This window comes from Aythya ferina (genome assembly GCF_964211825.1).
Source record: "Aythya ferina genome assembly, chromosome: 3".
Taxonomy (NCBI): Eukaryota; Metazoa; Chordata; class Aves; order Anseriformes; family Anatidae; genus Aythya; species Aythya ferina.
The window spans coordinates 2,208,108-2,222,371 of record NC_140298.1 but is presented as its reverse complement, the minus strand read 5'-3'; the positions used below and the strand labels follow the sequence as shown (position 1 = coordinate 2,222,371).

The 14,264-nt window shown below is 37.4% G+C and overlaps 2 protein-coding genes across 14 annotated transcripts in view; one reads left to right on the top strand and one right to left on the bottom strand.

Annotated features, from left to right (window-relative positions):
• Positions 1-14,202, top strand: part of CCDC88A (coiled-coil domain containing 88A) — an 85,165-nt gene extending 70,963 nt beyond the window's left edge. For 11 of the 13 annotated variants that reach the window (XM_084514086.1, XM_084514082.1, XM_084514073.1 and 8 more), the window contains one exon: positions 1,485-2,795. In XM_084514086.1, the coding sequence (XP_084370212.1) occupies positions 1,485-2,501 (1,017 nt within the window). In that variant the 3' untranslated portion in view covers positions 2,502-2,795. Of the gene's footprint in view, positions 1-1,484; positions 2,796-6,225; positions 6,326-6,880 lie in introns of those variants that run through there. The other 2 variants (XM_084514076.1, XM_084514075.1) reach the window with 1 other exon arrangement.
• Positions 13,160-14,227, bottom strand: LOC311434146 (prolyl-tRNA synthetase associated domain-containing protein 1-like). The gene is made up of 2 exons (XM_084514091.1): positions 14,095-14,227; positions 13,160-13,860 (listed from the first exon to the last, which is right to left on the bottom strand). Exons 1-2 carry the CDS (start codon positions 14,176-14,178, stop codon positions 13,423-13,425), a joined length of 522 nt encoding a protein of 173 aa, XP_084370217.1. The 5' UTR covers positions 14,179-14,227; the 3' UTR covers positions 13,160-13,422.
• Between the last annotated feature and the right edge of the window lie 37 nt (positions 14,228-14,264).

Genomic DNA, 14,264 nt, shown 5'->3' with positions numbered 1-14,264 from the left:
GCAGCTTTACTCTTTCTAGGATGCTGAATTAGGTGAGAAAGTCAATCTCCACTGCACCAAATTATCCGGTGTACTGATGTATGGTACACTCACCAGAGTTTAGATGGAAGACCATAAACTCAAAGGAAATTCACTTCTCACCTTCCAGTTCAGCCATTGATTTCAGTAGTAGCTATTGTCAGATCTGTCTTATATTTACAGAAAGGAAGATATATACAGATACAGATATATGTACAGATAAAGATTTTTTTTAACCCTGTTTGGCAAAACACCTGAACAGCTGACCATCAAACTGATTGAAATCTGGAAGGAATAAGACGATGTTTATCTAAATTACTGACAGTTTGTTAGAAGCTCAGAATCAATCGTGTCTCTGCCAGTATTCTAATTTCATCACTAGTTCTCAAGCAGATCTGTCCTAAGCTTAGAAGTCCACTAGGGTAAAGCAAATTAGTTACTGTGGCTAGGGCCTATCGAGAATAAGGATCAGACGCCATCTATTTTTGACTACACAATTATAATGGCAACATACATATTCATAGCTGAATTGATTAGCATAGTCTATGACTTGAATCTGGAACACGTCACTGGATTTTTTGTTAGCTACTTAAAATTATGTATCGCTTGTGATTTCTCTGGCAAGAGAATTACTGTTATTACTTTTATTATCCGTTAGCCTTAGACAGTTCTGGAAATAGAACTGAAAGAAACGACCTGAGTCATCAAGTCAGTCCACTGCTGTTCAGGAATCACAAAATCGCTTTCATAGCATCACAGAATAGTTTAGGCTGGTAGGCTGCTCTTCAAGAGATCTCTCTTCATCCTTCTGCTGGAGCCTTTCCTTAATAATCTTAGCTTAAGATTTTTTTCCAAATTGTCACCTTCACCATTTTGAAAAAGACTGAAGTCTTTCTCTGAGTCTGTGAATAGTATTCACTGACAACTTTTTTTTTTTTTTTTTTTTTATGAAGTCTTTTCTCCAAAAAGAGAGGTTTGGAAAGCCAGCTGATCAAAATTCAGGCACCAAGGTTATGTGCTTTGTATTACTTTCTAAGATTCTTGTCTTTATTATTTGAATATGTAGAGAATGTAAACTTTTAGCTTCATATTATCAGTGTAAGTTAAAATAATAGCACATACAGATCTGCTTAGCAAATTATTGATTGGTGATGGCAGAGGGAAAGTGGGTGAGAAGATGAACTTGAAGTTTTCAACTTCTGAATTACTGGATTATGCAGTATTATGGGAGCTAATTCCAGCTACTTATGATATCTCTGACACCTAGTTTTCAAAGTACTTGCTTGTAGGTAACCTGTACAGAAAACTCATAAATGTGTACTCTAAACATTTACGTGATAATACCACTTATAGTTCTGAGAACTTTAAAAATATTTTAGAATACTTTTTTATGTCCTTGAAGATTGCTTAAGGAAAAGTCAAAATTAGAAATTATAAATTTATAAGGCATTTCATATTTTTGACAGATGAAATCTGCAAGTGAAGAGAATCTTTTAGATGAAGTAATGAAAAGTTTATCTGAGTCTGCTGAGCTGACAGGAAAGGAAAAGCTAAGAAAACAGGCATCTGCTGGTTGTGGTATTGTGAGGTCATTAAGTGTAAAAAATACAGTTGATTTCTCAGATGGACGATCCATTAAAACAGAACAACTTGTAAGGCCCAGCTTCCGTAAAACTGAGGATGCCTACTTTACTAGCTCTCCAATAAAATTTACATCAGGCACTCAAGGGAAGACCAAATCAGTTAAAGAAAAGATGCAAGCAACTGTATCACAGCGACAATCAAGAGATTGCAATCCTTATGCTACCTTACCTCGTGCAAGCAGCGTAATTTCTACAGCAGAAGGAACTACTCGAAGGACAAGCATTCATGATTTTTTGTCTAAGGATATTAGGCAACCTGTTTCAGTTGATCCAGCACCATCCACCGCTGACAGAAGTGTTCCAGCAACATCTAGTGAGTACTCAGCACACCAGTTATCCCCTAATGTTTTGCACTGTGTGGCTTACAGAGTAGATTGTGTTCCACAAAGTGATGCAACTAATACAGTTAAACCACGTAATTTAGGATGTAACTTTGATGTGCCTAAGACTTCAAGGATGGAAAGGTCAAATTTTCATGAGAAAACTTTAAGCACAAATGTCTTTAATGATAAAGTCAGTGTATCTGGCAATGATAGCACAAGATCATTTACTGTGGCTCATCCATTTTTATCCCTTAACACTGAATTAGTTAGTAATATAAGTGGATTGCCTCCAAGGTATGCATCAAAAACTGATCAGGTGAACCTGTCAACATTTAGATCTGTACTGAAAATCCAAGAACAGCCTTCAGCTAATCAGGAATCTGATCATAGTGACCTACGGTCAGCTCTAACTAGTGAATTTGCTCCTACCACTTGTGTAAACACTAGTGAGGCTGAACCCCCGCTGCTTGTTTCTGAAGATAATAAAACTGTGTGGTATGAGTATGGTTGTGTATGAAAAGAAAATTGTATTTTTAGATATATAATCATATGTGACATGTAGGATTTCTTTTCAATGTCCACTGGATTTATAGAAAATTTCACTACGATGAAAAAGTGATTTGCTTTTAGATCTATGGGTTGTTGTTTTTTCTGAGGACAATGACACAGAATTCAGCTGTGTACTCTAGCATGTATTCGAATGTAAAATTGTAATTTCACCAAAGTTTGCATGAAACGTTAATTGCACTGTGTATATTTTGCATGCCTTTAAAATTCTTTATAATACAAGCTATATTTAATTTGTCATCCATTACAAGTATTTTGTTTTTGTTTTTTTTTTTTTCCTGTATGTAACTGAATGCATGTTAAACCAGTTGCATGCTGCATTGCCAAAAGCGGCACAGTGAATTAATTTTTGGTCCAAAACAGTACTTTTCAGTTGTGGTCGTGCTTTCAGATGCATCAGTAACATGTTAGTTATGTATTTGGAGTAGAAATGCATTTTTTTCCTTCTTTCAAAAATGCTTCGTTTCATTAGCATTTCATTTAGAGATTTCAGGATCTCATTCTTAACATTTCTGCCACGTCCACTGTGTCACTTCGCACATGGAACAAGTTATATCCCAATAATTCAGTGACTTACCTTGCCCAACAGATATGCATCCTTGTTCAGATTAACATTCAAATATTTTAATAAGTAACTACAATTAACATTCATAATCCTGAACATAAATGATAATTCTTAAGAGGTAAACAGTGTGCAGCACTTGCAATGAAAAAATGACCCTTTCCACCGTTTCCCTTTCATATGCGTTGTTTTTTCCACGTCTGTTGTACAAATGTGGTGAGGTATGCTGTTCAGTAGGAGTCAAGTAACACAGTTATCTGAGACTCCGGGTGATGTATGGTAATAAAAACTTGTACTGATTATGGTGGAAATTCATTTTTTCTTCTCACTCAAAGTAACACTCATGTAATAAGAAACAAGGTGCAACAATAACAGAAACTGCGTTAAATATTTAGTGCTGCAGAAGCCAAATAATTTAAAATTTGCTTACCCAATTATAGGAATATAAGAATGCTTAAGTGAATAACTCATTACTGTTTAGCTGGTCATCTGGAATTTAATGTTGAAAAGTAATTACTTAAGCCACTATTTCAAGCAATTGCTAGAAACTTTGTAATGATAAATACAAACAACAGATTAAAATTGTGCCATACTTAAGTTATAATTCCATGAGGTTTTAGATGTTGGTGCTTTTTTTGAGAGGAAATAGTTACTTACAGTTGCAGTTCAAAATTATATGGGCTATGAAAAAAAAATATATATATATATATATAAAGGAAAAATACTTAATTGGAAATAACAAATATCCTATTCTGATTTTTTCCAATTGAATTTATTTTGCCAGCAGTTTTGCAGCAGTCATGGTACTGCTGCATGAGTTGCACTTCAATTCCTTCACATTTAACTAAGGAGGGATAGAAGTACTGCAGAAATAAGGAGGGAAAGCAGCAGACGTACATGTTGTTAGTCTCTAGGCTCTCCATTTCATACAGCAGAATTGTTAACAAAGTGCAGAGGTAAACCTTTCCTGAGCTTCAACTAGTTTTCAAGATGGGGAAAAAAATGAATGTTTTAAACACGTTCTGTGAAGGGCAAACTCATTGTTTCAAAATACAGCGGCTATCCTTTACCATGTTTGCAGGCATCCATTATTATTGGGTTGAGAAATTTTTCAGTTCATCATTGTCCACAATGTGCTGCTAATCACTGCTGTATCATTGCCTCTAAAATTATTTCACCTTTTCAAAAAACAACAAACAAAAAAGTTTGATCTGAAGCAGAATCTTAGTTTCACATGCATTTTACTCTGATCTTGGGTCACATCATTCATCTTCATTTCTATTAATCCACAGATGTGTTTGAATTAGTTTTGAGATGAATAGTGCTCTTATCTGAAGTGACACATTCATACTGTATTTCATAAATTGAGAAATTAGAGAAAATCTTTTTAGCTCTGACAGTACGCGCTATAAGCTCACGCTTTCAGTATCTTTTTTCTTTTTTGGCTTAACTGATTGCAAGGTTGTGCCTTGCAGCAAAACTTCTCATGATGTTTAGAACAAGGTTTGTAGCTAGAGACAGTATCTTCTATTTAAATCAGTTGCTGCTGTTTGAGGAAATCAGCTAAGATTTCAGGCACGCTGTTCTCTCTTGTGTGCAAGCCTTACCTTGCTTAGGCCCTTAGACTATCACAGCTACAAAAAATAGCAATATTCTCCAGATACATGTTTATTATTAACTTTCCAGCACAAGCCCTGGTCCCCGATTGTAATGAGCAAGGCCAATCTAAAGAGAAATTTAACTTCATGGGGAGAATGCTTAAAAGCTTGTTTTGAGGGCATCAAAAAAGTGTTGTTTTTTGTTTTTGTTTTTGTTTTTCTTTCTTTTTTTTTTTTTTTCCTGCCACTGCTCACAGAGCACTTGTTTGCATTGTTTCATTTCTTTTCACAGCACTAAACTTCCACACTCAAAACAAGTCTGATAGCATATATTTATACCTGATAGTGAATGCCTTTAAAGCCTGTGTCTTGCATTATGCCAGGGAAGGAGGGAGCAGCGTTAAAACAGCTGCTTTCACTAATACAAAGGGCTTCAGTATAACTGAACGCTGGTGTCATCGAACACTGGTGCCTTGTGTCCTCTTACAGGAGTTCTTGATAATCTTGTCCAACTCAAGCTACTATTTGGAATTGTTTTATAAAGTTGTAATGAATTACATTTCAGTTCTGAGGATAATAATTTTTGTGCTCCTATACTTGCACCACTGCAGCACAAAAAGCATGGGCTTTTTTCGTGTCTCTGGAAAAAAAAAAAATTGTCAGCTTTTGTTTATTATATATGAAAGAAATATTCTCATGTATAACAAGGATTATTTTTTGTCAGTTTTTTGGTCTTTACACATTAACAATGCATACATACATCATGGATGTCTGTTGGTTTCTGCCTAGGTAGTGGAAGGGTCTGTGAAATTCCTTTCAGATCTGGTCACTGCTGCTCCGTGGCCATTCAGGTGGCTAACTGTAAAACCCAAATGCCCTTGCTCATTTCTTGGTCCCTGTTGCCTTTAAAAATGATGTCAGGACTTTGCATGGTAATTATAAACACTAAATAGTGGCTGCCAGCCAAAGAAGGTTTTGTTGTTCAGGTTCAATAATTTGCTTGCAGTTAAATGTTTGCTTGATGCTTTGCTTTAAGTGAATAGTAAATTGAGATAGTGCATTTTGCATGTTCAGCTGTTGCATGCAAAGATCATTTATGGCTTTTCTGAATTGAATGTGAGCATTTCTGTAAACATTTAGCAGATAAAAAAAAAGGTGAAGGAGTTCAGTTCTCAGCTAAATTCAGTCAATCTTGATTAAATATGATATTTTTCCTTTTCATACAGACAGAAATATAGTGTTAGCGTATATCACAGTTAAGTATATCTGATTGTGGCTTTGAAAATAATACCTGATTATTCTAAATGCTAAGATGAATTTTAATGAGTATAATTGAGTAGGTGCTTCGAATTATTCTGCTGTCCCTCTTGTCTGTCCTTTCCTCTTATAAAAAAAAAAAAAAAGTGTTTGTATATCCTTTTGCTCTACTAATAAGTAGAATGTGTTTTAATGCATGAGGGTTTTTTCATGTCCTGATAAACACAATGAATAATATGAAATGCTTTTCTCTGCAGATGTGGAAGCTATCCCAGAAAGCAGAAATTCAAAATGCAGGTCTAGGGAGCAACAAAGCTCCTAATTCTATTACCCACTACATGAGATGTGGGCCAAGTGGTGAGTTTCCTGCCCAATATGTAAATGAGATTAATTTCATTTACAACAAACTAACAGCATTACATATAAGAAAAAGTGCACATGGCATTAACCAGATGTAAATACTGCTTGCTTAACTGGCATCTATCTTGCTTATTAGTTAAGCCAGAACAGGTTGTTTTAGAGCAGTTATTTTGCCTATCTAGATAGGGAGCTTCAGTCCGTTTATCCTTTTGCTTGTAAAAATGCCATTTATTTTTATTTTTTAAATTTCTCTTGAAGAAAGTTCAACAAAATTGGATTAAGAAGTAATATTGAAATCAGTTCTTAGATAAATCTAAAAGAATAGTTGAACAAAACATTTTTGTTTCATAAAGCATTCAATAGTATGAGGAAACTGCCTTTTTATAAAGCTTGTCTTTGGCGTTCTGTCCTTCTCTTGACTTCATTAAAACATCTTTAATGCATGCTGTTAGTGCTGTTAGTTCTGTTAGTGACTTAACTCTGTATTTTATATTTCTTAACTTTAAGCTTTTCTTATGTTCTTTTCTCTTTCTACCTTTTAACTGAACACAGAGAGAAAAGTGTCCTTCAGTATCTCAGTATGAAGCCTTTATTTCTGAAGTAAACAAGACAGCGACTGTAGGAATCATTAATAAAAATTAAGGGAATTTTTTACATTCTTCGTGACTAGAGCAGGCAAGAAATAAAAACCTACCTACCTTCCTTCCTTGAATCAAGGAGCTCTACTGGAGTCTACTGCCGAGAATTTGTAGATGGTCTTAGGAATTATTGCACATTGCACTGTTAAGATCTACTGAAAAAAGGACAGTTCTCATCTCCCTAAGGACCAAGAATTTTAAGGTCTCAAGAATTACTCCAGGAAAAAAAAAAAAACAAAACTTTTAATCTTCTGTTTATGAAATTAGCCACTGATTTGCTTAAGCTTCTGCTAATACTTAGCCAAAAAACATAACTTGCAGTTTATATTTACTTCTGTAAATTTAAAATAAATGCTGTTGTATTTTGTTGAAAGTGACTGTATATACAGATACAAAAACCTCACAGCTTACTGGCGCTTCACTGCCTTATTTGGTTAGCATAATCTGCATGAAATTGCTCTTTAAAAAGTTTATGCTGATTTTTTTTTTTGTTGCATACTGCAAGAGAAAAATCTGTTTACATATGTGAAAACATTTGATAACTAACAGAAGTGGGAGTCATGGGATAATCGTATTATACTGAAATTGTTTGTCATTTGTGTTTTTCACATTCCCAAGTTATTCTGCCTATGTACGTTCAGATTTCTTGACAGGAAATTGTCAGGTATGACTTTTCTGTAACTTCTATTTTAATATAAGGCTGTTCTCAACAAACGGCATTTCCAGGATAAGACTGTCTTACAATGTTTATGTATTGACTAATTTTTTCTTTTATTGTTTATCTTTTGACATGAGCTGTTTGTGGCTTAGGAGGTTTCTTGATGGCAAAAAATAATAATATCATGCATTTTTACAATCACCTCCCCTTAAGGTTATCTTTTATTAGTAAGATAAGTTTTGTTCATTATTGATTCATATTAAAGTCAGCAAATGTAATTGGTACATTCAACAGTTGTATACATTTGTTGTCTTAAAAGCATTTGCAGGGAGCTCAAAGGAAGCATAGATGAACTTAGTAACAGATACAAAATCAGTGTAATTCTATTATATTACAAATCAGTAGGTACATTCATATTTATGTTCTAAAGGGTTATGTTAACTGTGTAACCTCCTAGTGTCAGGTCTTCCAAACAGGCGCGTAGAAAACGTTCACCTCCAACTTTCTCTGTTGACTTCCGGTAAGCATGGCTTGAATATTCACAGAAATTGGGTTGCAGACTGCTTGGAGATTGATCACACTGCTGCTTAGGTGGTGTGATACAGCCACTGCAACTTCTTTAACTTAATAACTTTTTTTCTCAAGGCTTACAGGTTTTATCATTATCACGTCTCAAGCTTTCAGGAACAACTGAAAACGAATCATTTTCCACTGGAGAGAGAATGCAGTTCAATAGGTTTAAAAGCATATTGGAAAGTCATTTTTGGATTTTACTGAAATTATGTCAAAAGCAGGGAGGGGTAGAGGAAGAGTTCAATAAGCTTTAGAATGGGAATTTGTCTTTTTTCCTCTAAATAGCTTCTTTCTGAAATACTTTTTTATGACAGTGTTAAAAGGTCTAGATCAAAACATCGGTTTTGCAGTATAAACACTTTGTTCAGCCTGAGATTGTTTCCACAAAGAATTTTATTCCCCCACCCCCTTAAGTGAAAATAGGATGAATTTAGCAGCTTTCCACCATATAGAATTTCCATTCTTCCTCTAAAGACGTTTTTGGTGTTTTATTAAATTCATTAGTTTACTTTGGTTACCAACTCATACTAGGATCTGTTTCTGGTCCCCTTATTCTCCATGTCCAGATGTTGTATGAACAGTGTTCAGCAGCTCCAGGAGTGATCTGAAGCCTAGAGTATTCCTGAAATCCAGTTCCACAATGCTTTTGTAGGCAGGCTGAGCTCAGTTGCACGTGGAATAATTTCCCATGCTGTAATTGGCAATATGACCTTTTGGGGAAGGTTTCAGAGGACTCCAAACTGTGCAATGACAGCTACCAGATGTCACCAGAGGGGCAGGCGGGATGTATGGCAGTGGCCAGAACAGGCAGGGTGTGTCATGGCACGTCTGTACTGCAGGTAACTTGGGTGTTCCTGTATGCACTCAGAGCTCAGGGCATGGCTGAGTTTCTCCCACAGTACCAAGTGAGCCAGGCGGAGCCCTGGTGTGCTCTAGGAGAAAATTACTTTAAGCAATAAGAACTTGGTCTCAAGCCTGATCTCTGTGCCATTCCTGTACTGCAGTAGTGGCACAGCCATAGATTCTGAAGGGACACTTGCCTTTACATCATTTCATAGACATGAAATGGGTAATGCCAGTAGCCCTTACTAAGAGCACAGCTCTTTCTGAAAGAGAATTGAAATATGGTAAATGTTAGGAAAGCATCTCCTATTCTGAATTTTGATACTTTTCAGGCTCGCTTCAGGGTCTGACTGTTGGTGGATTCTTCCAGAAGCTCTCCTCAACAACAGAGGACCGATGCATTTCAAACTATTAAACCCTGACTGAAGTAGCATCACTATTTTTAGAAGAACATGTATCTTGAATTAACAGATTTAACCTCTAGTGCCAAATGTTTTTTGTATTCACAGAATCTGTGCAGTTGTATGTGCTTAGGTATACCATGTACTCGAAGACCCTGGGAATGTGTGAGAGAAAGGTGTGTTGCCATGACTGATGCACAGCACGCTTCTCTGCAGGGAACATTGTTGGACACACGTAACCTTGTGCTCTCACATGTGGCTGTGCCATTTCCTTCACAGGGGCATCTCCTGACTCTTCATTTATTAGCTTTTTTTTATATTCCTGAAGTTGTCCAAGATACCCCATCACAGCTTCCTACGCTTGCTTTTTGTATATTGTCACATCTTAAAGAATGGCTATGCAGTCACAACCAGGATGTTTAGTCACAAACATTACAATTACTATTCAACTGATGGCACGTATTGGAAGTGAAATCCCCTTACCCAAAAAACTCGGTAAATCTTCCTTGCCTGAGAGAATCAGCATGAATGTGAGGGCGAGACAACAGAATGCATCCTGCTAGGTCAGCCTAGCGTAGGTGCATCTGCATGCCAGAGGCCTCGCTAGTGTCCATCTGCGCCATCACAAGCAGGTTTCAAGGCGCTCAGGCTGCATCAGTGCAGAGGGGATTTTGGTTTGTGTTGACTGAATTATCCCAAAGCAGCACCGGGGTTATATTTCCAGCACCTTCTTCTGCGGAGAAGTTTCAGAGCAGAAGAGCTGTCCGGATGTTCTCTGTGCTCTGATGATGATGATGATGATTTTTTTTCCTTTCTGAATTGGTACAAAACTTACATAACGCACTTAATCTTTCCAGTCTGTGCCCATAAAATTAAAAAAAAAACAAAACCACCAATGTAATTTGGGAGCCACGACCCCTTTTTTTGAAGCACAGACTCCCAGAAGAGTAACACAGCAGCTGGTGGGCAGCCTACAACAAGAGTACATAGCTGTTTTCAGCAAGAGTTAAGAGTTGCCAAATGTGTCCCTGTTAGTTCAAGTTTACAAAAGATGTTTTAATACCGTACAATGTGTAATTTTCATTTGCTTTGCTGGTAGTCTGCTGAGGATTTAGTAACATTCCCACGTGTATTATTTTTAAACTTTTTCCAAGACATGATGCAGCCTAAACAAAGGAGCTCATGTATGATTCTTAGAGGTAGATGATAATGTATATGTAAATAATGCTTTGATATTAATAAAACTGCCTTAAAGGAATGTACCTAGGTGTGAAACAAAACTTAAAAAGCTCTTATTTAAAACTGTAATTTCCTTTACATACTGATTTTTTTAATGTTTGCCATTGTATACATTTATTAATGATGTTATTAAAATGCCGAACCAAATAATTTTTATTCTTATTTTGTGTGTACATTTATACACACTTTTTCTGGAAACTGATGTTACTGGAAGAATATTGGTGTTAAGTAATGGCGTTGTTGACGGTAATGTGTTTAGTGACTATTTCTTCTGGAAGGAAACTTATAAAACTGTAGCAGAAATTTTCTGGACAGTGTGTAGTTTGTTTTTGTGTTGCTTATTTGTAAAAATCTGTGTAGCTTTTAACTATACATTATTTTAATATTATTTAAAAAAAAAAAAACACAACACTAATTTCATACAATAAGAACTCATTGCATATTTGCCAAGTGCAGTATTTGATGCTTTAGTTTTGCTTGGTCGTTATTTTTGCTGGAACAAGTCTCAGAATCTCTTCTAAAGATAAAGGTAGTTAAAGTTTAAGTTGTACAGATTTTAAGATTCGTGAAGCATAGTAAACTGCTATTGTGCATGTCTTTTAAACTCATCTTTCACATTTAAATTCTGTTTTTTTAAACTTGACAAGTTGCATTTACTCTTTTTTTTTTTTTTTTTCCTTCTTGGAAGTGATAAAGGATTTTGGGGGTAGCACAAAGAAGAAACCCTGAAAGGAAGGGAGAGTGAGTGGCAGGCAGAGGGTAAGATAAATTTCACTTCTAAAGATACCTAAGACTGTATCTTAATATCTAGGTATTTCAGTAACACATCTGTCAACCCAAAGTTCCCCGGGCAGTCCATTAATCAACGCAGTATTCCCAAACAACAGATGTTCATTTTAGTCTTTGATTTAACAAAAAGTATACAGCCATGTGTATCTGGACATCTTTTTGTGACTCTTATACAGGTTTCTATCTACTCAGCATTTTTAGGTCGCTTCTTTCTCATTTGAGCCAACTGCCATTATAGATGGGATCAGTTTCTGTCTTTCCAAAGTAGACAAGGAGAACTTAAACTGCTATATCGTGAAGTATGCTGTAGTTCTGTTCATATCTGTGAGAACAGGTGCCAAATCTCTCTGAAATAAAGGAAAACATGTTAACAATGTTTGAAATACCTTGTCTTGTCCTAGAAGAAGCTTTTTTTTCTTAATTAACTCAGTTAATGGAAGTTATTAATTTTCAAGATTTCACTGGGGCCTGGGAGAACTGTTCATGTTCTCAGCTCCTAGAATTGCCTTAGCTATATATAATAAAACTGAGTCAAATTGGGTGATTTTTGCCTTTTGTTGATTTAAAGTGTTTCCCTTGATCACTATTAGTATTGCATCCTTTAGCACGATACGGTAGCAAATAGTCCTTTTATATGACTGGTTGGTTTTGTGGTGTTTTTTTTTTTTTTTTCATTTTTCTCTGTGCTCACCCTATTGCTTGCCTTTAGGCATTGTTCTCGCACAACAGACACTTTCATTAGGCTGTGTTTAAAAGCCCTTTTCCCTGTCATCTTCAAATTTCACACGTTCACAACTCCTGTGTCTGGTTTTTAAGGGGTACTCATTGCCACAGTATTTCTGCTGGACTCCATGGAGTTTCTGCTTCTTCTGTCTTAATACAAAGAAAGTCTTTTGAAGGGAGTTTTATTTGTTTAGGTAGGAGAGAGGAGAAAGATTAGAAATTCAATGTTGAGAATGTGCTGGTCTCGTTCTTGTGATAGTAGATACTCTTCTATACTAACTATATCCTGTATTTAAAGCAAAATCAACCTCCCCACAACCTTTTAAACATGGGGATGTTTGCATGTTCAGTCCCCTTCTGAAGGGAGAAACTCAAGTATGTCTGCTGTCCCACTGTTCTTTCCACTTCTGTAGGCACCTGGTTAAAAGGGTACAGTGGAGCAGAGAATATGCACATCTTCCCCATGAACCAGTAGAAATTGCACACAAAAATGAATGCAGTGCCAGGTTGTATTTACTTTCCTCCCAGGAATCACCAGGTAACACTGCAATTACAGGAAACTGCAATAACACTGTTCCTTAAAGCTCTTTTCCTTTGTTGCACCCCTTTCTGCTTTCAGACGTCTCCTTCTCGTTCTCGTTGCCCTAACGCAGCCGCTAGTAGTCGCATCATCTGGGAATTACCAGAAGACCTAGTAGTTAGTTCCTGAAGGGAGGATACTGGGAGAGTGAAAATGCAGCTAAAAATGTAGACAATCAAGTACATTTTCTGTAGTGCAACTAAGTTACTTTTTTCTAGATTAAAAATAAGGAAAAAAAATAAAAGGTAACATAGTAGGGGATAAATGGATATAGTTTAAAAAAAAAAAAAAAAAGCACATAGGACAGAAGTGTCAACAAATAGTTTAGACCTGCTAACTCATTATTTCTTAATTTAGATCTTCAAGCCCACTACCACACACAAAAAGTTCCACTTCATCCATTTTATTAATAAACACTACAACATAAATTCCATTTCTACTTGTTTACTTACAGGTACATCGCAATCATCTTTTCCTTGTAAGAATATTCTGTTAAAACTTTTAACAGCTGAAATGCAGTATTTTTTCCTCACCAGATTATACAACATAAGAAGGAGGATGCCTATTTTTTCAAATTGTATTTGTAATAAAAAATTAACCAGTTTTGCTCTATAAAAATCTTTGCCAAGTAATAAAAACGTCAACTTCTCCTATTTACTGTCTTCATCAAAATGTATGATTATGGGATCGTGGCCTGTCGATTTCACAAACTTCATGAAGTCCTCAGGGCTTAAGCCCATGGTTGCAGAGTTCGTCATGGGATGGAAATACACCTTCTCGTGGCCCCCCTCCAGGAAGCCGGCATCCAGCACGAACTTCACGTCTCCTTGGTCGCAGAAGAGGGCCAGCGGCGTCGCGCAGCCTTGGCCCACTTTCAATTTTTCCAGCATGGCGTTTTCATCAGCAAACCTCAGGTTTCCGCTGCCAACGCCCAGTTTTTTGGCAAGCTCGTTCAGGTTGATCTGCCTGTCGTGCAGGACGGTCACCAGCCAGAAGCCTTTCTTCTTCTTGTCTCTGAGGAAAAGGTTTTTGCTGTGCCCTCCCTTCAGGTGTTGGACGTGTGGCATCATCTCCTCAACCGTGAACACCTGCGGAGCACAACGAGCGTCGTGTGAGGCAGCCTCACCGGCAGCTCGTTAAATATTTAACAAACGCCGCATGTCCCGCTCAGCCCCAAAACCCTGCCTTTTGATGAAGAAATTCCCCAAGAACCCGAATAAAACGCGAGGCGCTGCTCCCGCGCCCTTTCCCGTTCCTTTCTCACACGCGTCCGCGCTCGCTCGAGGGTGCCAGAAGGGAGCGGCGGGGGCCGGGCCCGGTACCTGCGGGTGCTCGGCGGTGAGCGCGGCGATGCCCAGCTCCCGCAGCCGCTGCTCCAGCGCCGCCCGCAGCCCCGCCGCCGCCATGGCCGCCCCGGGGCCGCCCCGCTCCGGCTCCGGCACCACGCAAGCGCCGGGCCCTCACGAGCCGCGCCTGCGCACGGCGGGGCGGG

What these genes read in the sequence shown, in the direction of transcription:
- LOC311434146 (XM_084514091.1), bottom strand. Translation starts at nt 14,178, where the DNA reads ATGGCGGCGGCGGGGCTGCGGGCGGCGCTGGAGCAGCGGCTGCGGGAG. An exon ending in TCACCGCCGAGCACCCGCAG is followed by an intron (nt 13,861 to 14,094) that starts GTACCGGGCCCG and finishes TGTGCTCCGCAG; the next exon opens with GTGTTCACGGTTGAGGAGAT.